At 44.1% G+C, this 25,441-nt stretch overlaps 1 protein-coding gene across 8 annotated transcripts in view; it reads left to right on the forward strand.

The window, feature by feature from the left end:
- SLC8A1 (solute carrier family 8 member A1) overlaps positions 1-25,441 on the forward strand; it is a 368,211-nt gene that overhangs the window by 313,900 nt on the left and 28,870 nt on the right. For all 8 annotated transcript variants that reach the window (XM_087863708.1, XM_087863710.1, XM_087863712.1 and 5 more), the window contains 2 exons: positions 730-860; positions 4,969-5,068. In XM_087863708.1, the coding sequence (XP_087719834.1) occupies positions 730-860; positions 4,969-5,068 (231 nt within the window). The remainder of the gene's footprint in view (positions 1-729; positions 861-4,968; positions 5,069-25,441) is intronic.

A 25,441-nucleotide genomic window follows, 5' to 3' on the forward strand; every position in this document is an offset into this window, starting at 1 on the left:
TGGTTCTGGAAATAATCACGCTCACATGGTGAGTAGTATTAACTCCCAAAGGCCTCACCTTTGCCCTCCCTGTTTACTTTAAGATGAACGTGGTCAAGGTCTTCCTAACAAATTTGAACTTCCCACCAGAGAGAGGAAGCACTAGAGCACAGGCATCGGGGTGAGACGGAATGGATGGTTTGCTTCTGAACTTGCAACACGGGCTCTGGCTAAGAACAGAATTTCCCTTCCACCAACTCATTGGCCCTGGGGCATTCTCTGCTGCCTCTAGAACATGGAGAGGAGGAGGCCAGATCCCTCCATCCCTTGTGTCACTCTAGTACTTTTCATTGTGGTTCCTTTGGTCACCTGCTAAAGGAATGTGTACAAACAGCCCGAGGATCCAGCATCACAGGGCACAGCTAGGTGATTCCCTCAACACAGACGATGTGCAGGCAGAGACTTTCTCAGTGACATGCATCCATGCGTTGCTTTCCTGATCTGCACTTTGGCTCGTGCTCAGGTTGTGGACCATCAGATCCGTGTGCTGTCGACAAGCCCAATAGTGATGTGCTGCCTGACATGCCCCGCGCCTCTGTCCAATTCTCCCCTCGACTGATGGTTTCGCCCAAGGGACTTTTAGTGGGTCATCGGGGCTTCCTTCCTTCTTGGTTTCTCTTGTAGCAGAATCCAGGGATTTCCAAAGAGGATTGAGCACATTGCTAACTTTCTTGCCCTTCCCTTTCACAGAGGAATATGATGACAAGCAACCGCTGACCAGCAAAGAGGAAGAGGAAAGGCGCATTGCCGAAATGGGGCGTCCCATTCTGGGAGAACACACCAAGCTGGAAGTGATCATTGAAGAATCGTATGAATTCAAGGTATGCTCACCAACACTGCCCGCGGGGGAGGCCAGGCCCAGCTTGAAACCAAGACTGTTCATAGTGTTAGCAATTTCCAGAACTGGCTCATTAACTGAGAAGCTTTTCAGAGCAGAACCGGAATTGGAAAGTTGGTAGGGAACCAAGAGGTCCTGCAAACCAAACAGTATCAGAACCAGGGTCCAGAGGGTGTCATCTGTCCTGGCACAGGGTCAGGGGTGCCCTGAAGGGAGGACGCTGTCTGAGGGGATAGCAAGGAAGAAGCAAAGGTGAATTCCAAGAGACTTTTCTGGGTGGAAGGAACCAGGCTGTATTTGAGGAAGCAAATAAATCCATCAGAAGCAAAGCGTTCGCACTGCCGACAATTCGGAGGCCTTTGTTCTGGAGGGGGGGATGGTAAGCGCTCCCGGTAACACATCCATTCCACTGACAAGTTCTCAGTTCTATTTAGTCCTCTTCAGATCCTAGGGCCTCTTAGCACAGTCAACATACCGAAGGTATACAGAGCCTGTAACCAGAGAGTTTACAATTGAGCTGATAAAATTCGATTCCCGGTTCTCTGGATAATGAAAGTCATTTTTCAGAAGTTAAGCAGATGGGCCTTAGGGTGAGCTTAGCATTTTGAGATGAACCTTCCTGTCCATCTTAGTGGCTCCCTCTGCCCCCTATCCCACCTTCCATCCCGCCTTGTCCACACGGCCCCGGCATCTGAGAAGACCCCAGGAGAGCCACACTTGACTTCTGCAGTGGCACATGAAAAGGAACATTATTCTCTGGTTTTCCAGAACCACAAACCCAGAGGGCAGATGTATTTTCCCCACTTGTTTTTCAAAAGCAGACTCTGCTCCTTTGCAAAACCAGAATGAGGGTCCCAAAAGAGAGAAGCAGGCCAGGAACATGGAAGCCTCAGTATTTTATCTTAGATGTTTCATAGCAGTGGCCTCTTTTCCTGTAGCTGGATCCATTAATTATTTTTTAAAATTTGTCCACAAATTGAGGTGCCTGATAGGAGACAGGTAGGAAGAAAAATGTCTTTTGCAATTAAAGTGTTATTTTTATTTATTTTTTTTATTTTTATTTATTTTTTTTTAAAGATTTTATTTATTTATTTGACAGAGATAGAGCCAGCGAGAGAGGGAACACAAGCAGGGGGAGTGGGAGAGGAAGAAGCAGGCTCATAGCAGAGGAGCCTGATGTGGGGCTCGATCCCAGAACGCCGGGATCACGCCCTGAGCCGAAGGCAGACGCTTAACCGCTGTGCCACCCAGGCGCCCCATAAAGTGGAATTTTTAAAAGATAAAAATGCAATTAAACTTCCCCCTTCAGGCTGCTACAAATCGCTGTTTCTTTCGCTAATTCCCACGGAAAGGAGAAGTGGAGGAAAAGACTGGGACCAGTGGTTTCTAGGTAGACCCCAACGATCAGAGCTCAGCTGTTGTTGCATCTAGAACCTGCCTTACTCCACACGTAGGACCGGCACACACACACAGGTTCCCTGTGATTCCGGGGTACAGATGACTCAGACTGTTTCTATGGACCAGTCTATCCAGATGTATCCAACCTCACTCTTCCTCATGCACCCTCTTTTCACATGGAATCAGAGAGCCTGGTGCAAGCTTACCCCTCCCCCACCAGAGCTCCATGGGGAATAATTGCATGTTCTCTCCCTTACGGGACAACCTCCACCTTCCGCTTCCACGCACCCATGACTCAGAGGAGCAATCACAGAAACCTTCTGGAGGAAGCGTTGGGTTGGATTCGGCAGGGCACAGTCTTCCAGGCAGCAAAGCTTTCTTGGGTCCAAAGTTCTCTATAGTAACCACTCCAATGACATGATCATTTGAAAGTCCCCCGATGTCTTTACATAAGTTCACTAGCTCAGGGTTCTTCTCTTCCCAGAATAGCTTCTATAGACTATTTCCTCCCACCTCCTCAAAGTTCATCAGTAGTGACTGTTAACACAAAAGGGAAATTGGGAGCATGTCCCTGAATTGCCCTCAAATATCAATTTTGGTATGATGCCATTCTTTTAAGAAATTTCTTTTTCTAGACCATAGCTGTTTTAAAGACCTTGTTCAAAGCTCTCAGAACAGCTTAAAGATCCAAATCTGGGTGATACCTCACAGTGTCCCACTCTGCCTTTGCCCCCTGGGTTCTTTACTATGTTGGGACTAAGGGCTTGACTTTCCTAACACCCACTGCTGAGGGTGCGGTTGCCACAATCGCTTCCAGGTCTAGGGCAGTGAGAGCTGATCATTGGCAGATAGGAAACCTCCAGGTGGATATAGATGGACATGTCCAAGTTCAGGGGTCTGAACTTCAAATTCATCTTATTCAGCCCCCCTCCTCCTACAGGTCAAGGGAGGACACATATGCAAATTAAGTCCTAGGAAGAACCCTGGCTATTCCCTAGTCCCCCAGAGTCAACATGATCTAAAGTTTATAATCTGCCCTGGGTTTTTTGTCCACATAAATTTTAACTTTCATTTATTTTAAAACTTCATTCTTTAGAGAGATTTCTTGAGGTGTGTCTGTGTGTTTAACTGTTACAGCAGTTTCTCTCTTTCACTGTTTGTCTGCCAGGTGATGGGACTCTCTGCCTTGGCATCAGAACAGACAGCTCCCTTGGGGAGACCTGTTCCGCGTTTCCATGACATTTAGGAAAGATCAAGGTCATTTCTTGTTACATTCTATACAGAACTTTGAACTGGCATCAGCCAAGATACTCAGAGTGCTTGATGAAATGGGGCCCAGTCCAGGGCTTGGGTAAAAAGACACGCTTGTCATGTGCTTCAAGTTACCGTGGCCAGGAGCAGGGACGGTTAGAGCTATTATCCAGGGCACTGGCAGTTCGAGACACAGGCTCGGGGCAGAAAGGTCACCACCCTGAGGAAACAACCTAGCAAAGAATGATGGTGAAAATACAGAATGGGCCAGCTGGAGATGGGCCCTTTCGTGCTGATTATCATCTCAATGTTCAGAGGACTCTCGTTGAACGAACCCACTTGACGTTCTGATTGAGCCCTGGCCTTCCGTACGGGCTGCTCAGATCCCATTTTCCTTACTCCCAGTTAGCTGATGACTTGCTCTCTTCCCAAACCGTAGTCAGTTCAGGTACACTGCATTAAACATGTAAAGAGTTTGACCTCAGACAAATAATATGTGTTTTCTGCCTCTTTGCGATTAGTGGGAAGTCGAGGATGCTCTGACAGTAAGTGTGGGTGTGTGGTAGACTAGTCCGTGTGGTAGTTTCTGGGAAGAGCGGCCTCACGTCCTAAGTGACCCTTTCCCTGCAGTCGCCATGATTTGTGGTAGTGCTTTGGGTGCATCTGCTTGCTTAGTTTTCCTGTGAACGTTTGGCTGTTCCTGCTGTTACCTTAACTGACATTTAGAAAGCTAGAGAGTGCTAATTGTATAAAACCTGGTGCTTAAAAAAAAGCCTAAGAGGAAAAAAAGAAGTCTAAAGAGAAAATAAAGTCTCGAGAGAAGAGTAAAGCATGGGGAAATTCAGGGCAACGCCAAGTGCCATGGGCCCTAAACCCTATGAATTCACCTGTTCTTGTCTCGTCTTTTCTTGTTTGCAAGTGAAGTAGAGTTACAGTGAATTCTCTAACCGCTGCCAGGCTGCCAAAATCAGTAGCCAAAGAAAAATCTATTTATTGATGATTATGCAGCAGCAATCTTGGGGCTCTGCTGTCTGGCTGCATTTCATTGACAAACAAAAATACAATAATAACAGTTTTTAGTTTCATAATCTCTCTGCCAATTGCGGCTCTTCAGAGATATGTAGTGCTGGGCAGGTCATATATTAATTCAGTTGGAGGCAGATGAAGCCAGTAGAAAAGCAAGTCCATAAGGCATTCAAGGGGAAGGGGACGGGCTTTTGCAACACCTGCTGTTCTAAACACGGAGGCCATTCTTCCTTGGCCATTAGGCAGTGAGGGAGGCTCATATCCGCGATGAAGAAATTTCTGTTTCAGAATGGTTCCAAGCAAGGACTATGCTTGTTTGCCTAATCTTGACAGTGTTCGAAATCAACAAGGCCTTAGATTTCCCAAGGCCTTAACCAGCCCAGCAGTTATTATCTTATTCTTTCCAACCTTTCTAGAGTACCGTGGACAAACTTATTAAGAAGACAAACTTAGCCCTTGTGGTTGGGACAAACAGCTGGAGAGAGCAGTTTATTGAAGCCATCACTGTCAGTGCTGGTGAGTGCCTTTTTCCGCATGCTATAAATTACAACCGCCCAAGCTGCGCTTGCTTTTCCTACTGTGACCGCTTGGTCTGTGTCAAAGCACCGAAGAACGTCCAGGGTAAAATGAAAAGAGAAATAAATGTATTTGAGCACACCTGCACATTTCGGAGACTGATTTAGACTTTCTAGATGAAGCAAGTGTCTTCAAACGTGGCATTCTTCTCCATCTACATTGTGTCTTTCTCTCTGGAAATAGATGAGATAAATTTAAAGGCTTTTGTGTCTCTAACTCACACATAGCCAATCACGAGGCTTTGTCTGGAAAATTCCCTGAAGGCAGGAGAAGTAGCCAAGTGAAGGTCACCAAGGAGGCAGCAAACTCCTAGGTGGGAAAAGGGGACATTAAGACCCTTCACCACTCGCATCGGTATCATTTTACACTCTCTTCAACAACGTCTAGCAAATAAGCATTTGCCCGATAGAATCGCATTCTGTTTCTTCCTATACAAGCAAAGGATGGAGTCTTATTTAGGAAAATCCTACAAAAATGAAGTTGTTTTCAAACTCAGGGAGTCAGAGACCCGAGGGAATTAATATAGAAAGAAGCGTCTTTTTCCTGGGTTGTCAAGCCTCGTCCACTGTCCATGTGATTTTATAAAGACAGGAGAAAGTCCCTCTACAAGATTGTGAAAGCAACGGCGTTATGGGCTCCCCCGCCCCCCCAGTTCTTCTGCTCCATCTCTACTCGTTCTTTCTCTCCAACATTCCCCACAGGTTCATCTTCTGTTGCGGCTGATGAACAAAACTGGAAATTTTTTTTTAAAGATTTTTTTATTTTTTATTCGACAGAGATAAAGACAGCCAGTGAGAGAGGGAACACAAGCAGGGGGAGTGGGAGAGGAAGAAGCAGGCTCATAGCGGAAAAGCCTGATGTGGGACTCGATCCCGTAAGGCCGGGATCACGCCCTGAGCCGAAGGCAGACGCTTAACCGCTGTGCCACCCAGGCGCCCCAAAACTGGAACTTTTTACACAGGGATTCCCACTGTAAAATGTGGAGCCAGCATCGCTGGTGGTTGGGCCATGCCTCCTAGCACAACCCCCTCTTTCCAATCTGCCACGGAATCATCTGGCAGATCTCTGAAGTGCTGTGGGAACAGAGGGTGGTAGAACTTTCGTGCCTCTTCATTATTAGTGCTGTTTATAATCACACTTTGGTTGCTTGAGATTGAGGATACAAAGGAAATGTATGAACATTAAATGGGGGGAAACTGCTTGGAGAATAGATTTGGAATTTACGCACAAATTCTACTTAGGGGAGGGGAAAACTCCCTGTCTTAGTCCCTCTGGGCTGCCATTACCAAATACCAGAGAACGGTGGTGTGTAACGAGCTCACAGCTCAAAGGGGCCAGAAAAATCCAAGATCAAGACACTGACAGATTTGGTGTCTGATGAGAGGCCACTTCCCGGTTCATAGACAGCTGCTTCTTTCTGTGTCCTCACGTGGAGGAGTGAGCAAGAGAGCTCTCGGAGGTCTTTTTTATAAGGATACCAATCTCATCCATATAGCCTAATCACCTCCCAAAGGCCCCACCTCCTAATACCATCATCTGGGAGACTAGGTTTGAATATATGAATTTGGGGGCTTGGGGGGGGGCACAGTCTACAGCACTCCCTCATTATAGCTTATGTTTTTCTAGAAATCTAATATTAGTATCTTAGACATGAGCTATGCTCCGTGTTCACAGAGACAAAACCCAAAAGGACAAAATTGGCTCAAATAAGAAACTGCTGATGAGGCCAGTTGAAAACATTAAATAAAATTGTTTTATGGGCTTTGATATACCAGAATCAGAACATTAAAAACATTAAAAGCAACATAAACTTCAATGAACCATTCCCAGTGGTTCCCAGGTTTCCTTGGGCTGCAGATATATGAGCCTTTATATAATGGTCACAAGCTGGAGAGCATCCATTCATGTTTCTATATGTCAATTGTTGTTCTTGGCGGAAGAAATACGACCGTGCGTGACACGGACAGTCCTACCCAAGTGGAGCATATGTTCTGCAAAAGGAGAGAGCAAATAAGGCAAATAGGGAAATACGGTGTTTGCATGATCGAGAGCCTGTCGTGGAGAACAAAGTTGTGGAGAGAGACAAGCGTGTGTAGGGGCCGCGTGGGGCTGTGGCCAAGAAGACACCATCGACTGACACATTAACAATACAGTTTCTTTTCTAGCAGTGGAGTGGGTTTGTGTTGCTTTATTCACACATTCTTGTAACTCCCAGGGACCAGAGCAAACATTTTATGGCCACTCCTTGACAGTGGCAAGGGGCAGCTTTAAACAGTGAGAGAGAGTATGCCAGGCACAAGACCGAAGATGGGATCCCAGTCAGAATAGATAGAGAGTGAAATAACGGTAAGATGCTAATACTCCCTTACTTTAAAGGGGCAGATTTGGGTTTGCAGACACTTTCGTATATAATGTTGAATTAAATCCTCTCCAGATCGTGGGTGATAGGCGTTAGGATTATCCTTATCTTCTAGAATCTGAGCATGGGTGAGGCAGTATTGGCTTTGGAACAGTGCTGTGAGCCCCAGTCTAGCCAATACAGTCCAATGGGCTGCCTACCTCCCTTAAGAGAGGGGGGCTTCAAAATGACGAAAAATTGCTCCCCACCTCTGTCTCTTTGAGGGACGCTCACTGGTCTTGTCACCTCTCTGGTGCCACCGGCACTCTCTCGATGGGACAGATTCCTGCCCAAATCCTTTGAAGAACTGTTGTTAATGAATGAAATGTAAAACCTCTCAAATATTCTTATTTGTCATGCAGTATGTTGTGTTTTATGTTTCTAAATGACTGCTTGGGAATAACACAAAATTGCTCAGAAAGTTGCAGGCTGCTGGGTAAATTGACCTTATTTACAATTTTGAGACAAAATATCAGAAAAGCAAACCCATATTTTATAGGCACTAAATTACATGAAGGGTAGTTAGAAAGCTCAATATTTGTCATTATGATAAAATTTAAGTGTCTAAAGAATGTTAATATTCTTTAGTTGTTAAATGGACAATAAAAGTAGTAAAGCAGCATTTATTGAAAACAGACTTTCATTGGATTTTAGGATTTCATGGCTAAGGAGTTGAGAATCACAACCATTTGCCTTATTAAAAATATTAAATTGCTTTTAAACAGCTCTACTGAGAGGCTTTTTCCTACGCAATTTTCTGCGTGAAATTGAGTCTATATATCTTGCTAAACAATAATAATAATTTTGGAAATAGGATTTTGCTTCTGTTTCTCACTGATTATATTTAAATTAGTTTCAAGGTAACCCCCAGCAGTCCTTTTGTTCCCCTGCTCTTCCTGAACTTCATAGCTCAGTATCTGGGCCTCCAGCAACCATACTGTTTCTGGGAACCAAGTTCGCAGAGTCTAACATTTGAAGAGTACAAGGATTCATGAGACTCCAGAGATTAGGTAGGGATTCAACAGTCCTGTCCCAGCAGTTGTCTTTCTGTCTCCTGGGTGGAATGCCGGGAGCAGCGGCGTGCAGCCAGTTAGGCGGCTGTCAGGTGCTTGCAACGCGAGTCCAGTACCATCAGGTGCTTCTACGATGTGTCAGCAGAAGCACTGAGAAGCGAGGCTAGCGTTCACTGCAAGTCCAGTTTGAATTGTCCCCACGTCCTCCTTGTTTTTTAAAAAAATTCATGTATTTTAGAAGAGAGAGAGTGCACACGCGCACAAGCAGGAGCAGGGTGAGGGTCAGAGGGAGAGAGAATCCCAAGCAGACTCCGCCCTGAGGGTGGAGCCCGATGCAGGGCTCGATCTCATGACCCTGAGATCATGACCTGAGGCAAAACCAAGAGTCCGACGCTCAACCCCACCCAGCCCCCTCCCCCCCACTACCACCACAAGTCCTCCTTCTTCCTAGCGTCTCCACCCAGGCAGAATGGAGGGGTGACCTTAAGAAACTGTAGGATGTAGGAGAAACAGATACATCAAGGAAGAGGGCAGACCGCTGGGTAAAGAGAACGAGATACCAATCCTGCCAATTCCACAACCACCACGTTAACTGTTCTTCACAACAGTCTGGGCCGTGGTCAGGTGAAGCAGAACGGTTGCAAGCCTGGCTTTGGAGTCAGATGTGTGTGTGTGTCCCAGACCTCCAGAAAGGCTCTGGGTGACTCAGGGCAGATTAGCTCCCCTCTCAATCTCTGTTCCCTCCAATGTAAAGCACAGATAACTGCTCCTCACTCATGGAGTTGCTGTAAGGATTAATCAGGGCAATTCATATTTTCATGAGGGCTGTCTATACGTGTAGACACCACAACTGGCTATTTGGGAGGCCAGTCTTGTTGAAGAGTCTACAATTGAAGATAACCAAGTTGTGTGTGAGTACAGTCAATTCAGTTTAGTTACTAAAATGACTAGGTGACTGAACACACTGCTTTTCCCTTTTATAGTGAGAGTCACGCACACACCATTTTATAGGTAAAAAATTGAGATTCAGGAAAACAACATAACGTGCTCAAGAAGCAAAGCTGGTAAATGGCAGGTGCAAGTCAGCCCAGGATTCTCTCTTGTGTAAAGAATGCACTCACCTGCTGTACCTGGGGGCTGAGTGTGTGCCCGTGCACACACACATGGACACACATATAGAAGACACATACGCACACATACTCTGATACACACGGACATGCAAGTGTGTGTGCAAACATGCGTGAACACAGAGACACACATATACCCAGACATACGTGTGCGCACGCGGACACACACGACACACGCACAGAGATATGCACATTATCTTATATAGCATGTATCTTTATTCATTTAGACAATTGAGCCACAGCTTAAAATATGAAGGGCTTTTTTCCTTTAACATTCATTCAGCCTCCTTAAGCCTTGTTCATAGGCCCCCACGGAGGATACCAGCCAGTTCCCTGCAGAACCAAGGGAAGCATTTGTTTGCCTTCATGCATCCGTAGACTTCTCCTGGCCACTAATTTGTGACATTCTTTAAAGAAAGGCAACAGGCTGCCCTCTCTTGTCCCTGATAATTTAGGGATCCAGCACTAAGGATTTTTCTGAAATTCTTTTACTACTTCTGACATAGAGTTTGCCTGACAGTGTCTACTGGCATTCTCATAATGAAGGAACACCTCAAAGTGGCAATTAATTAATTAATTAATTAAAGGCCTTTTTGTGGTCTTGGTTCTGTCTCTGACCAACTGTAAAACCTTAACAGAGCATTTCACCTTCCTGAATTTTCGTTTCAGCAGCGGCAGAATGAGAGGGTTGGACTAGGCAAGTTCTAAGATCCCATCTAGTATCGAAATTTGGGAGCTCTGTCAGTGGCCGGTGTCGTTCTGCAGTATCCCTGATGACATTGTGCTTCGTGGCCCACCTGATTTGGGCACAGACCCGTCAACTCTTCCCACCCGCCCAGCTTGCGTAAGTTAGGGATTAAGCACAACAGCAGCATACAGTCCACATCCGTTCTCCTAGAAGGAAAGGAAGGAAAGTGTAGCCTCAAAAAAACTAAGTGGGATGATGCTTCGAAAGCGCCTAATTTTCTTCTTGCTCCTTAACTGGAAAGGAGAAAGGCCTGTGAAATGCTCTACGGTAGAAAGGCAGACGTTCCAGGTGAGGCCAGGCTGGTAGATGCAGATGGCCCATCCACACTCCCCCTGCTTCACAGTAGATTACAGCCAGAGACCGGACTTCAGCACGTAATGAGGGCACGCTCTCCCAAGTCTGGAGGCTGGTTTGGTGTGGGGGATGCTTCTGTCAGCAGCTTATCATCCATGCATATGCTACGTGGAGAAATAAGTGCTATCGATGAAATTCAATTATTTAATAGCAAAAACTGTCAGCTTGATGGTGCCCCAGACAATAATTCACTAGAAAATACTGTCAACCTGAAGACTGACCCACTCCATGAGCTGAAATAATAAGCAATAAAAATGGTGCCTCAAATGAGGTTTACGGGATTGCCATGCAACCTGGTCGAAGCAGGAATCTTTCTAGCATCTTTTCTATTATTGAACATCATTACAGAGAAGACACTCTCATTACTTAATGTGTTAACCCTGGCTCATTTGAAAATCCTGTTTAAGCAGTTAGAAAAAAGTGCTGCTGGGTCAAGTTTGGCACAGCCTCAGTGTAATTAGAAGAAGAGGAGGGAAAGGGAAAGGGAAAGGGAAAGGGAAAGGGAAAGGGAAAGGGAAAGGGAAAGGGAAAGGGAAAGGGAAAGGGAAAGGGAAAGGGAAAGGGAAAGGGAAAGGGAAGGGAAGGGAAGGGAAGGGAAGGAAAGGAAAGGAAAGGAAAGGAAAGGAAAGGAAAGGAAAGGAAAGGAAAGGAAAGGAAAAGGAAAGGAAAGGAAAGGCAGGGCAAGCAAAGTGGAGGGAGAGGGTGCTAGAGATCAGTAGTTTTCATTTTGCCCTGTTTCTTGTGTGACTATACAGATTGTTAATCATCGTTTATCTAAAAATCATAAGCTGACTTGTTCATTTCATGAACAAGGGTGCTCTCTTCGTGCTGGTTGCAGTAGGTACAACAGCCTTAAAGAAAGTCTATCAAAGACCTTTGTATGAAATTGTGGCTCATGTTCTGCTTCAATAATGCCATCATTTACTGACTATCTTCTACGTGGCCAATGCTCTATTTATATTATTTCTATTCCTCACAGCTATACCCTGAGGTAAGTTCCCCCCCCCCGCCACCGAGTTGGTAACTCTGAGGCCCAGGGTGTTTATATAAACATGTTGAGTCAGGGTCACACAACCAGCAAGTGGCCAGCTAGAATAGGAAGACCCATCATTGTGAGTCCAAAGCTGGTAAGCTTTTAGCGGAAACCCTGGATGTCCCTTCTACAATCTTAATTCAGGTCTTAAGTGGCCAGATTCAAACGAGTTAATTCAGGAGAAAGGGACAGTGTTGATGAGTCCTTTACTCTCAGTTACACATGGTGAAGTTAAGGGTTTGGAACTAAGTGTGAAAGCACCAGACAGAGGTGCAGAAGGACCAGAAAGAACACCAATTGTGGAAAGTGGACAGGATCAGTCACTGCAAGGTTAATCCCATCATGAGGAACCCAGAAGCCCTTCCAGATTCTTTTTGCTGTCTTGGAACTGTATTTATAGCTACTGCTAGAAACCATGTCAGATCTTCGGAAACAAAAAGAATCCATGCCCATCCTTTTTCTTTTTTTTGAGCTCCTGCTGTTTCCTGGTGGTATGAGTAGTTATTCAGGTAGCTTTTTCATGCTCCGAATCACTAGCGTGCTAGAACTAATAGGAATAACAATTATTTTATATTCTAACAGGAGATGTGAACAACACAGCTGTCATCCAACTTGGTTTTCGTTCCTTTTCTAGTATACCGCTAAAATATTCGCCTTCATGATGCTAGTGCACGTAACATGGGTGACAAAGCTTTTCACGTAAAAATTATATGTTGGAATCTTTGGCTTCTCTGGAGACTTGAGTTCAAGGGGCCAAAGACCCACCACCTAGTTGGATAGCTCTAGACAAGTCCTCTCATTTCACATGTGAAATTGGGGGATTGGACTAGGTGACCTCTGTCTCTGGAACGTGGAAATGCTAGAGAGTTCTCTGAAGGACCCTTCATTTTCAGCAATAAATGTCCACTTGCTTTCCCTGGTCTTACTCCTTGAAATTTAGGGCTCTGGCTTTAATCAAGTGGAATACCTGCTTTACAGTACCTGGTAGATAAATTGGGTAATTACGCCAACTCGACTAAAGCTCATTTAAGACATCTAATGCTTAAGACATACTGTCTGATGGTCACATTAACTAAATTCAGTAGCTGCTCTTCCTTGCTTTGAAGTCGATATTAAGAAAGGAAAGCTTCTTTAACTTTTTATCAGAGCCCTTTTCAAAACTGCCTTCACTGGATTATAATTTAGTTACAGTTTTAATTTTTATCTTTAAAATATAATATTTGAAAAGTATTATTCTCTCTTTCCTTAGAGTTAGAATAGTTATTCATGATGTCACTCACTATAAAGAAAACATGATCAATTCTTACTTTAGTTAAAAGAAAAGAAGTTTTTCCAGCAAATTATTTTTATCACTTCTGCAGTTAGAAAATCATAAGTGTATGTAATTCAATGTTTTTTTAATTTGCTCTGGCCATCAGAAAGCTTACTCGATTTTTTTTTTTTTTTGCCTGAGTGGTCAGAATTAACTCAATTCATATGTCTGAAAGCACCCTTCATTTCTGCTTTCTTCAGACATTTGTGTCCCATTTTATCTTAAAGTATGTTATGCTCTATTAGTAAGTACAGACGTGTTCAAGTCCTCTAAAAAGTAGTAAGAATCTAAATTAAAATCCTTTTTTTGTTGTTTTAAATAATAGCAAATCGGTCCTGTTAACCATTATTTCCCTAGCACGTAGGGCATTGTTCAGCAGTGATAAGTATTTGTGGGAAGAGAATGAATGAATTTATGTGTCAGTGTTTTTCAGTCCACATGTAACTGGATTAAAAGCCTGTTTTCACCACATCATACGCTATGTCTGATCTAGAAGAAAATCTGTGGAAATGCACACTCTCACACACGCATATGCCATGTTTCAAAAAGTTCCAGACAGGCGTAATTCATGTATGATGAATACATATACACGGGACATGCCGGTACTCAGATGCACGTATTTGTACACTTAAAATGCTATTTTTGTACATGCAGATTGGATCTGCAAGTCTATATTTAACAATGGCCTTGTCCATCAGTTTTCTTAGCGAAATTTTACTGGTGTTTAGCTGATCATCACAGTGCTAACCGAGAAAGAGGAAAAGCAGAGGGCATGAGGAAGGAAGGGTTATAGTGCGCTGCAGAGAGAAGACTATCTGGGGCCATATTAGTAGGTAGGCAAGGCGACTCGGGAGTATCTATTGACTTAAAAATGTCAGTGGCAGCAGGACACAGTGTTGAATCAGGGAGCTTCGACTCTGTTTCCAAAGGAGGCAGGCCAGCGACCCAGGGGCGGGAGTACAGGAGGGCGGGGGAGACTAGCAATTATCTTCTGGCCCTTGGATATGCTCTAGCTGGTATTTCTGAAAAGAATATTGGCTCGTTGAGCTGTTTTTCTCTTAAATTGCTTATTACAAAATCTTGAGGAAAACACTGCGCTGAAGGGCTCCAGAATGATTCAGCGCTCTTATTTGCAAGCCTGGAGTCACATCTCTGAGGCAGCTTTTGTGTGGGGAGGCGGCGCTAAGCTCTGCAAACAATGCGCCATCACTGGGTCCCGTAGCTCTTTTGTGGGCAACACAGCCGCTGTGCTGTGAATACAGTTTTAGTGTTTGCTTACAAATCAATGCTGGAGGCATGGGGTGGGGGGCTTTTCTTCCCCAGGCAGAGCCTTTGTACACTGTTTTCAGTGGGGGAAACATGGCAGCATAATCCAAAGAGGTGGGAGGAGGAGAAAACATCGCTACCCCCCACCACAAACACACACTCCAAAGGCAGAGGGGAGCCTCCTAAAGGGACTTGCAGCATTCATTCTTGCTGTTCACAGTCTGCTCTCTTGATAAAGACCTTGTCATTCTGATTCCTGCAACCAAAAGCCACTTATCTGAACCAACAGGCTTTGACATCACCCCCTGACCCCCCAGCCCATTCATCTCTCCTGCCTTGCAGTTGCCTGAACGCATCTGGCTGGGGGCTGTGTCTTAGGTCCTGTTAGAGCATCTTAGACCAGAATCCAGCACAGAGCAAAACAAGAGCTTACTGCTCAGCTATTCCAACTTCCCCTTATTTTGATAAAGAAACTGAAACCAGAGAGGGGATGTGTCTCATCCAAGGTCACACAGGACCTGTTTTAGAATCCTTGGTTCTTGCCAAACTTTGCAGCATTGTTTTCATTTTTCTTTTCAAGTTGGCATTTGCAGAACCAGCCCCTTAGCACTTATTCCATCCATGCCTGTCCCCTGATCTTCCCTAAGGACCTCTGAGCAAAGACCCAGACTTTCCTGAGCCAACTACCTAGCAGCACTGAATGAGTGAATGGTCTCACCACTGGTGGACAGTTTCCTAATCACACAAGCCTCATGGCAACCCTGTGCAGTTGGTGTTCACAAACCCATTTATGAGATGGGGAAACAAACTGGGATTCTGACCCCAACCCACAGGTTCTGATTCCAGGCTCAATCCTCCTTCCATCTTGTCACACTTGTGCCTCCTGGAGTTTAATGCTTGTAAGCCATAGGTTTATTCTTATTCTTCACACTGTGCTCTTGCCTCAGGGCCTTTGCACAAGCTGCCCCCCCCCAGCCCCAACCCAAGGAAGGCTTTCCCTCTGTCTGGTTGTTCTCACCATTAAGGTCTCAGCTCACAAGTCACCTCTTCGAAGGATTTTCTCAACCACCCACGCACAAGTACACTACTTGACTTGTTATTTGTCTACATTTCTAATGCCTAGAACTGTGCCTGACACATAAATTATAACCAAATATTCACTGGAACAAAATGAATGGTACAAGTAAAGTCACTCTTTCAACCACTCCATTCCCTTTGAAGATTCGCTGCAGATATCGGTCCGGGTGAGGGGTTCAGCCTAGGCTTATGGTACAAAACAGTGATTTAAGATATTTTTAGAGTTTAGTCCTATAAACTTAATAGCATTTGTTGCATGCTTTAAGCAGATGAGAAAAACAGGTCATAGACCTACAGATGATGAGAGGGGAAAGATATTTTTAAGATGGTTTATATGGAAGAAAACTGCCACAACAGCTCCATTCAAGGTTATTATTTATGAGAGACTAAAAAGCCACCGGCAGACAGACTTGATTGTCAACCTCCACTGTAGTCAGCCTGCCCTCTAGGAAAAGTGCACATGAGCAGTGAGGGAATGGAGACGCTCTGTCTGAATGAGCCCATCCTCCGTCCAAAACAGGTTGTACTACGTATAAGCATATAACCTCTCTTAAAAATCTCATTTATCTTTTCATCCGCACTAAGGAGTTAGCAATGGCTCTCCTCCGTTTCCAGGAGACAAAGCACATCAGGATCCTTGAAGTGCCCGAGAACATGGAAATCACTGAGGTCCCTTTGTTGTCAGTGGCAGGCCTCTTTCCTAGGGGCTCACTGAAAATCACAACAGAGGGAAGGGAACCCAGGCAAGCAGATGAGGGGTGCCGAGTCGCTGCAATCGCTCTGGATTGTGTAAACCAAAGCCACGATTAGAATCTTAGACACTCAACTTACATCGCCACTTTGCCAGCACATCAACTCACAAGCCTCTCGGTCAGAACAAAATCTCATCAGGTGATCCCGAGACCGGAAAGGCAGGCAAGCAGCAGGGGGTGCTGGGGGTGGGGAGCAGCTGCTGAAGAGCTGGACTCCTTCTGTTGGTTATGCGGAGAGACAGACGTTAGCCACCAGAATAAAAGGGAGCCCACTTCTCAACAGGGCCAATATAAACCAACCAGAGAGCATTTTGCCTAAGATGAAAGGAAAATCAGACTCTTGGGAAAGAAGAAACTAGAACCATCCACTCATTCCCCGAAAGAGCATTCAGTATTTTATACATGATACATGCAGGGGCGCCAGGGTGGCTCAGTCGGTTAAACATCCAACTCTTGATCTCGGCTCAGGTCATGGTCTCAGGGTCATGATCTCAGAGTCGTGAGATCAAGCCCCGCATGGGGCTCTGCAGTCAGTGGGGAGTCTTTGGAGATTCTCTCTCTTCCTCTGCCCCTCCCCCCACTGGTTCACACATGCACATGCTCTCCGTCTCTCTCTCTCTCTCTCTCTCTAAAATAATTTTTTAAAAATGATTTATGCAGAGGATTATTTTAAGAAGGGTATTATTTTGGGCATCTGGGTGGCTCAGTTGCTTGATCGTCAGATTCAGGTCATCATCTCAGGGTTGTGAGATCGAGCCCTGAATTTGGCTTCACGCTCAGCACGGAGTCTGCTTGAGATTCTCTCTCTTCCTTTGTCCCTCTCCCTGCTCTCTCTCTCTCTCTCTCTCAAAAAAGGGGGGGTAGTTATTTTCTAATTAAACTTTCCTAAAACAATGCCAAATGAGCTTAGATTTTATCAGAATGGATCTCTGCTGGACAAAGCACAGAGAATTTTTTCCTCTGGAAACAGTGGGTCAAGTGATTTCAGTGAAGTGGTGGAAAGAGGTTTAGCTCTCATAAGCAAGTCACTTAAACTCTTCGAGCCTTGGTTTCATCTTTAAATGGAAAAGTAATACCTACTTGAGCAGCTTGCTAGGAGGATGAAGATTAGGTGGCGTGGATATATTTACCCACGTGCATGAGGATAAGCGCTCTGTAAGGGAACCTGAACTCTTAGCTTATCACAGCAGCATCTTAAGAGAATCTGGGCGGTCTCTAGGCTGTTCTGTATGTGGGGCAGGCTTTAGTACACATCTAACCTTATGTAAATTTCAGCATTTTCCTAGGACATAACATTGAGCTGTTTGTTGAAAATTACAGGGTTATTGCTGCCCAAACAGCTCCTCTGAAGCTCAACTGCCTACACTCTAGGAGGCTAATTCAGACGCAGCTGCTGATATTTACAAAGTGTTATCAGAGCCCTCTGGCCGATCTTAGAACCTGGTGTGCTCACAAACCACCCACTATAACTAAACCATCGAAACTAGCAGGAGGCATCTACACTTGCTGAGTATTAGTTCTACTTGTTGAAGGTTTATTTCTTAGGTGCTCAGGACTGTAAGGAATATGCTTCCTTATTACAGGAGCCTGAAATTCTATTAATCCTACAATCAATAAAGGGTAAGAGTACAGTGAATTTCAAGATATTTAGCCAGACTTGGAGTTATTTTGCAAAAACAAAGCTTGGGACAAAACCACATGACTAATTATGTCAACCTACAATCATTTGGGAACACTCAGTTCACACAGAGGAAGTCTTAAAAAGAGAAAGAGGCTAAGCTACACAGTTGGTTTTCAGCTTTAAACTGATTCGTTTTGCTAAAATCAAATTTACATGGAACTGGAACTCCTTAATGGATCATTTTTCATTTTGACACTGGCCACACTTGCTGAGAAATATTTCTGACACAGTAGCTATCTCTTGCATCAACCACCCTAATAAGGTCCACAATGGCCTAAGCTGGTAAGGTTTCTGTTCTTTCATCCAGGGGTTCATTTGTTCCAGACAAGGTGGAAAGTTATTCAGAGAGAGTGAGTTGGCTTCTTGTGTCCCTTCCAGCACTGACTCACATCACAGGTCCCTAGCCCCCCAAGTATGAACTGAAACCAGCACTGGTCCTATAGAGCAGAATGGCCCATAGCTGTCTCTGGCTTGGAATTGGGGGATGGGGATAATTAACAGGGTCTCCGTAGGTGTCCTCTCCATCCCAGAACAGGCCAGCAGTCCGAGTTACAAATCGATAGCAATCTTGAACTCACATTTCATGCACACTGGTGTTGCTATCCAATGCATTTATTTATCTAGGGACATAGAATGAAAACTAGAGACCAGTCAAGTATCCAGGAGTAAACTACATACACTTAGATGTGGGCATGCAGGTGCACTGTATTCTAGACATCGAGTGTCTGCACTAACTCAAATCCCCACTAGCTAGTGAAGAAGGACCTCTCGGTAAACCGCTAGGCTTGCTCCAGGCCTTTGCCTGCAGGGACTAGGGCAGTAAGACTAGAGACCAACAGCTAGCTTCACACCATCCCCAAGGACGACTAGCTTCCCAGGGACTTTTTCACATTCCAAATACATTTCAAAGAAAGCTTCAAGAAGGAAAGTTCTTAGAAAGAGCTGGCATGGTATCAACATTACAGGTATTCTAGTAACAGTTTTACTGTACTGAGAAGACAGTAAGGAGTCACTTCTCTTGAGGAACATAATAAGCACAGATTAAACACCGTACGTTGAGGGGCGCCCGGGTGGCTCACTCAGTTAACCATCTGACTCTTGATTTCAGCTCAGGTCATGATCTCGGGCTCACGAGCTCAAGCCCCGTGTCAGGCTTGGTTCTCCGTGCAGCACCTACTTAAGACTCTCTCTCCCTCTCCCTCTGCTCCTCCCCTTTGCCCCCCCACCCCATAAAATAAATAAATATTAAAAAAAACAAACATGGTGTCCCCAGAAGTCAGTCACGCTAGTATGGGAAATGGAAGACGGGAGCTAGAAATGGCATTGAAAGATTTGTTGCTTTATAGGTATAAGTAAGTTATAGGTAGGACAGTGTGTGAGGTGGCTACCAAAAGCCCAGTGTGTACATTAATGAGAGTGAATAGTGTCCAGAATGCAGAAGGTAGAAGGCCTTCCCTGATGCAGGTGAGTTAGGTGTCTCTTAAAGTTACACTCAGCGCCACGCGTCATATTCTAAAAAAGAAGGATGACTTAGCGCTCAGAGGAGCACGGCCAGCCTGATGAAGAAACGTGGAGGGAGGACTGAAGTTAAAATGGGAGTAGCTGGCAGCAACTGCCTGAAGGAATGGCCTGCGGAGCAAGACTGGACCTATTCCATATGGCCCACGGTGCTCCGGGACTTGGGCAAACGAACGGAACCTACCAGCCAGAGCCGCTAAAACTTGGACTGTGAGATCATGAACTCTCTAGTAGCTAAGACTCTCGAGTGTGGCACGGGTGACCATTTGGTAGACAGATTTTAAAGGAATTCATGTGGTTTTTTTTATTTAATATTTTTTATTATATTATGTTTGTCACCATACAGTACATCCCTAGTTTCTGATGTAAAGTTCCATGATTCATTAGTTGCATATAACACCCAGTGCACCATGCAATACGTGCCCTCCTTAATACCCATCACCATGTTAAGCAGGGAATTGACCTTAGCAAGCTCTGAAACCCTCCCAGTGCTTTAAGTCTAAGTATTTTCTAATACCCACATTTCATTTGATAAAAGCAAATGCCTGCATTTTTTTTCTGTGTTTTGACAATGCACAGATCTAGAAATCTGAGTAAATTGTGTTTTGAGATCTCTCTTGATAAGGAATTATCTTGCAATATACCTGGTGGAAAAATTGCTGATATCTTCTATTTTTCGTCAGAGAATATATAAGTAAGTACTTCCCAACCATTAGGTTATAGGAAAATGTTTATAGCACTTCTCCAAAATCCAGAACAAGAGGTAAATTCTTGTTTGGGGATGAATCTTTGGGTTACTGAATTTAGTGACATACAGAAACTGTTATGAGTGGGAAGAGATGAATAAATGTTTTCTCACTGAGAATAAGATACAAATGCATAAAAGGGGAAATGGAAAGAATTTTTTTTAGATCCCTGAGTGAGCAAGACAGTATAAGCCACTGGGTTCAACTCAAGCCTCATGTATCAAATGAGAGAGGAGAGGGAGGGAAAGATACAAGAAATCTAGAGAACAAGAAATTCAATCAAATCATAGTTTGTCATATTTCCTCTTAAAATGAGGAGGGATGAATTTGCAGATTGCTAAGGTTTCATTCATCTTAAACATATTATGATTCTGTCAGTACCTTTGAAAGCAGAGAAATGGAAATCTACAACTGAAGAGAAGAACTTTTTTTGTAATTACTGTTTATCAGGTTACAAAAAAAAATGTGATAGCTATGGGGGAGAAATCCCCTTCAATTAAGTAAGCTTGTTAATTTGTTTGAAGGCAAAAAATCTTCGTGCTCAGAAACTAAAGGGACACAAAATCAAATCAACCCCAGTTGGAAAAAAAGGAATAAAATTTCATAAAGAACTTAGGCCCCAAACAATGTGTGTTGAATGTAGAAAACCACTGTAGTGATCTGGCTTCATGGTTATTAATTTGTATATTACGTGGGGCTGTCAAGTAACACTTGCTGGGCTCGGATCATATGGACGACAGTGTGGTTGGCTGTCCTTTATCCACTCTGTCATCCTATATCCACTCTGTCACACTCCTGGAAAGCATCTGATCATTCTTATTATTCCTTAGTTGGAGGGAATACTCATGCAAAATAAAAATGGACTAATTATGAGTAAATACCTAAAAGTAATTGAAAGTCAGACCCTTCCTCAGATTCATAGCAACATGCATTCCCCAAACTGCTCTCCATTACAGACTTGTGACAATGTAGTCCAGTTTCCCAAATTCAAGAGTGAAGAGCTAGATGTAAACCAGGGTGTTTGATTCAAAACTACACGGTTGACCTTTGACAATGAGAAATGGAAATGAGAACTTGCTCTACTCAAGTAGATTCCAAAATGGTCACAGCCGTGATGCCCTCCATTTATTTGTTTTCTGTGTTTAGTTTGTCCCCAAGGTCTTGAGAAAGATCGTGTGGCTGACTCTACCAAAAATGTATCACATCTAGAAAATAAGTTACAATACAAACCTGGTGCATCAGTGTTTTCAAATTCCTAAAATAGGCAACATTGTATCTATATAGCACCAGGCATTAAAAGTATTCTCAAAGTCAGACTTCCAATCAAAATGTGATTGATGCTATACTCAACTTGCTTCAACAAGACAACATGTGTAATACAATGTTCCCTGGGCTGTGAGATCAAATCCCAACTCAGCCATTTACCAACTACGTGATTATTTTAGAAAGTCACTTAAACTCTGAACTTCAGGATTTTCGTTTGTACAATGGGATTAATAATACCTACCTGGCTGCATTATTGTAAGGATTAAATAAGATCAGGTGTGTGAAAAAGTTTAGTTTAGTGCCTGTCACTGAAGAGACACCCTATCATGTTCCCTCTCTCTGTTCCTTTCTCCCTTTTTCTTAAAATCAAGCGGCTTGGGGAAGCAGTGGTGATAATGACTCATTCAACCAGAATATGGATTCTGTGAAACCAGGATACTCAGATCGTATTGATTTACTGCCTTCCTTCTGACAAGTAACAGTGATGGACTATGGCACAGCTGTCTGTAAAGGGGTTCACAGTTTTACAAAAGACTTTCACATTTCCTGTTCCGGTGCTCACAACAGATCGGTAATGGGGGAGTTAGGAAATTCAGTTGACAATTGAGGAGCTGAGGCTCAGGAAGGTCAAGTCCTGCTCCCAGACAAGCTCTGAGAACTAGAAATCGTGTTAAGTCTTCTGACCTAAGTGTCCACTACACCTCAGTCGCCTTTTTTCCGGTCATCAAAGCTCTCCCTGAGGCCAAACCCTGAGCGCCTCCGGTGGGATGCACACTAACACCTGGTCTACATTAAATGCTCGGTTATGTGCCAAGCGCAGGGCTCCCTTTCATGATCAATTGTGCCGGTGCCGCCTTTGTTCTCATGCTCCAGGGCGGGGTCAGTGCCAAGTTCTGTTATGGCAGTAGTTGAAGTGATGCTCTCTCTCTCTTCTGTCGGTGGTTTGAATGATTTGGCTATTTTTGGAGTTATCCTTAGCAAGTCCAACATATCTCAAGGAAACCATAGGAAGGACCACGGGAAGGATTAATCGAATGCAGCTTGTTATCTTTCCATTAGGGGAATCCATAAAGCTGAAAAGAAGAATTCTGAGATAAGAAGATCCTTCGCTTGGGATCCTATAAAAGGCCCCCCTCCCCCAACTTGCTTGTTTCTTTGCTAATGCAGAGGAGGGACTTGAAAGGATTACGCATCCTCCAGTCAGCCTGAGCTGCGCACGTACAGAACTGGCAGATTACTATCTGTGCCGTCACAGAAAAGAGGCGCCAGATGTTTTGTTTTTGTTTTTAATCTTCCACTGCTCTTTGCAAGGAACAAACTTTAAAGTATAGTCCTGATGGTGATGGATGAACATCGTATTTCTTTTTCCTTCTCCAAGACAAAGTAATTGTGCACCATACATGGCAGTCAGCGGTCATTTTTAATATTTAAATGGCATCTGAGTTGGAGATTAAAATGTATAAAGAACAGTGTGATCCCAGGGAAGAGGATAGGAAGCCATTTCTACTTTCAAATGTAATAAAACAGATGGGCCTCCCATCTCAGACTTAAGTGCTAAAATATTTCAGATACCTCGTAATGCTGGAAACCTACAGAAGGAAATTGCTCGGTCTCTCTGTCCCTCTCTCTCTCGCACACACACACTTATTTTGCATTGTACACATATGGATCATGAAGATAATTCCAGAGGAAAAGATTAAATTTTGTTTCTAGACTGCAACCTCAGGACACAGCACGTTGACTAAGCAATTAGGTAATGACAGGGAAACACAGGATAATCCTAACTGGAGGACAATAACACTCACCACCGTGCTCATCATTACCTTGAACTATCCTCACTGTGAAGAGATGATCTAATTACTCCCTTGCACGTCCCTCATGGGAAAGGTGTTATTATTTCCATCTTGAAGACAACTATAATGTCTACTCTTGATTTATAAGTGTCATTTCTTCTGAGAAGCTTTGCTATTTGCTTTCTTGCTCGGTTTCACAATGAGTCTTAGACACCCCAAATTAAGTAATTTTGTAGAATTACAGGCAGAATGATCTGTTTCCATAAATGATTAAAATTCAGCGTTTTCCAAATTGTCTTAATCATATACCCTATGAAGTTATAAAATGTCCAAAAATACAGAATATAGGAACTTATAAGGATCATATACAAAATAAATATAACCGTAAAATCTGGTGCTTTCCCTGAGCTTTTGTAGGGTACGAGCAACTCTCCCCTCTCTGGGATGGGGAGTAGGGGAGGAGAGAAGGTAGAGGATGGATTAGCATGATTCCCCTCTTCCTCTTTCTCTCCAATAACTGAACCTGAACAACTGCAGCCTTCACAGTAAGTTCTTCCTGGAGCTAAAGCATAGGGTGAAAGGGAAATGGGAAGAAAAGTAGAAGGAGGAGCAAAGAAGCAATGGATGAGCAAACAAGAAGGGAATGGGTAATAGAAACACTGAATGGCTGGCCTTAAATATCCCTGTCATGACACAGGAGGCTTCCGAAGGGACTGTGTTAGTTTGCCAGGGCTGCCATAACAAAAAAAGACCACAGCCTGGGTAGCTGAAACATAGAAATGTAGTTTCTCACAGTTGAGGAAGATAAATGTCCCAAGACCAAGGTGTGGGCAGGAAGGTGTGGGGGGGTTTGGTTTCTCCGGAAGCCTTTCTCCTTGATTTGGGAGAAGAGCTGTCTTCTTGCTGTTTCTTCACATGGTCTTTCTTTATATGCAGGCACCCCTGGTGTCAATGCACCCCAGTATCCACCCTCCTCTTACAAGGACACCAGCCTGATTCAGTTAGGGCTCCACCCTAACAGCCTCATTTTAACTTCTCTCTTTAGCCCTATTTCCAAACACAGTCACATTCTGAGCTTCGGGCTTCACCAGGTGAATCTGGGGGAGATAATTCAGCCCATAACATGGGCTTTTATTTAAAATCATCTCCTGCTTTCAGGCAAAATATTAGAAATATGTAATAACCATACAGCATGACACTACGGGAAACAGCTATTAAAAGGGAAACTGAGGCACATTAAAGCTTTTAAGAGTTTATTTGAACAAATAATGTATTCAAATCAGGCAGAGCCAAACCACAGTGTTTTAGGACAGGAGCAAGGGGAAAGGCTTTTGTAGAGCAGAGGCGGAAGCAAAGCGAGGAAATTTTAAGTGGTTGCCTTACTTGGCAAAGCCTAGGTGGCTGCTTAGGATTGGTTGCTCTAAAATTGTGTTTTCTCAGATACGAGTGTATTTACTGAAATGGATGTGGCTTAGGTTGGGATTTGCCTTCACAGATCAGCAAGGCATTAGAGCCACCTCAGACTAAGGGCCTCCATCAGTCACTTCAACATGGTCAACAATGCTTTTCAGCCTCCTGACTTCAGTTCCCGACCTACCTTAGTCTCCAGAGGTGATTCTGTTCCTCTCCTGGGGGCTTCCTCCCAACACTGCTCTGGAGACAGTCCAAAACCTCAAAGGGGAGGCTGTTTTCTCCACAGATTCCCAAAGTTTGTTTGCATAATAATTCTGGCTGTATGCTCGTGGAAGAGCAAGACAAAGCCTCGTCTCTCTTTCTGAGACATGAGACTTGTGATAAATGGAGACATTCCTCTTTTCGTGTTCTGCGAGAGGCACTTTTCCTTCAAAGCTCCTTTGCCTTCAGGGTTTTCCCAGTAATGATCTGCACCAGATGGCCTCACCACTGAGGGCCTCACAGAAAACACACATATTTGCTCCTTGCTGGTAATCTCAGGTCACACGGTCAGCTAGAAAGTCTGACAGCCTTACCTGTTGCCAATGGCATTAGCTGGACAAAGGAAAGTAGATCCTTGGTGACAAAGTTTGTGGGGACGGGGGTGAACAAAGTCTTCAAGGGGTTGTTTCCAAAATGGCACAAAACACATGAAATTATGTTTGCCACCACTTCAAGAAGAGTTGACGTCCAGTATCCCAATTTTAAAATATATGAGTGGGGATTATATCCCATTATAAATGAAGTGTCTGTTCTAGAATACTATTACTGATTTCC

The sequence above is a fragment of the Ursus americanus genome, chromosome 7, assembly GCF_024610735.1.
Source record: "Ursus americanus isolate L20-20 chromosome 7, mUrsAme1.1.p, whole genome shotgun sequence".
Taxonomy (NCBI): Eukaryota; Metazoa; Chordata; class Mammalia; order Carnivora; family Ursidae; genus Ursus; species Ursus americanus.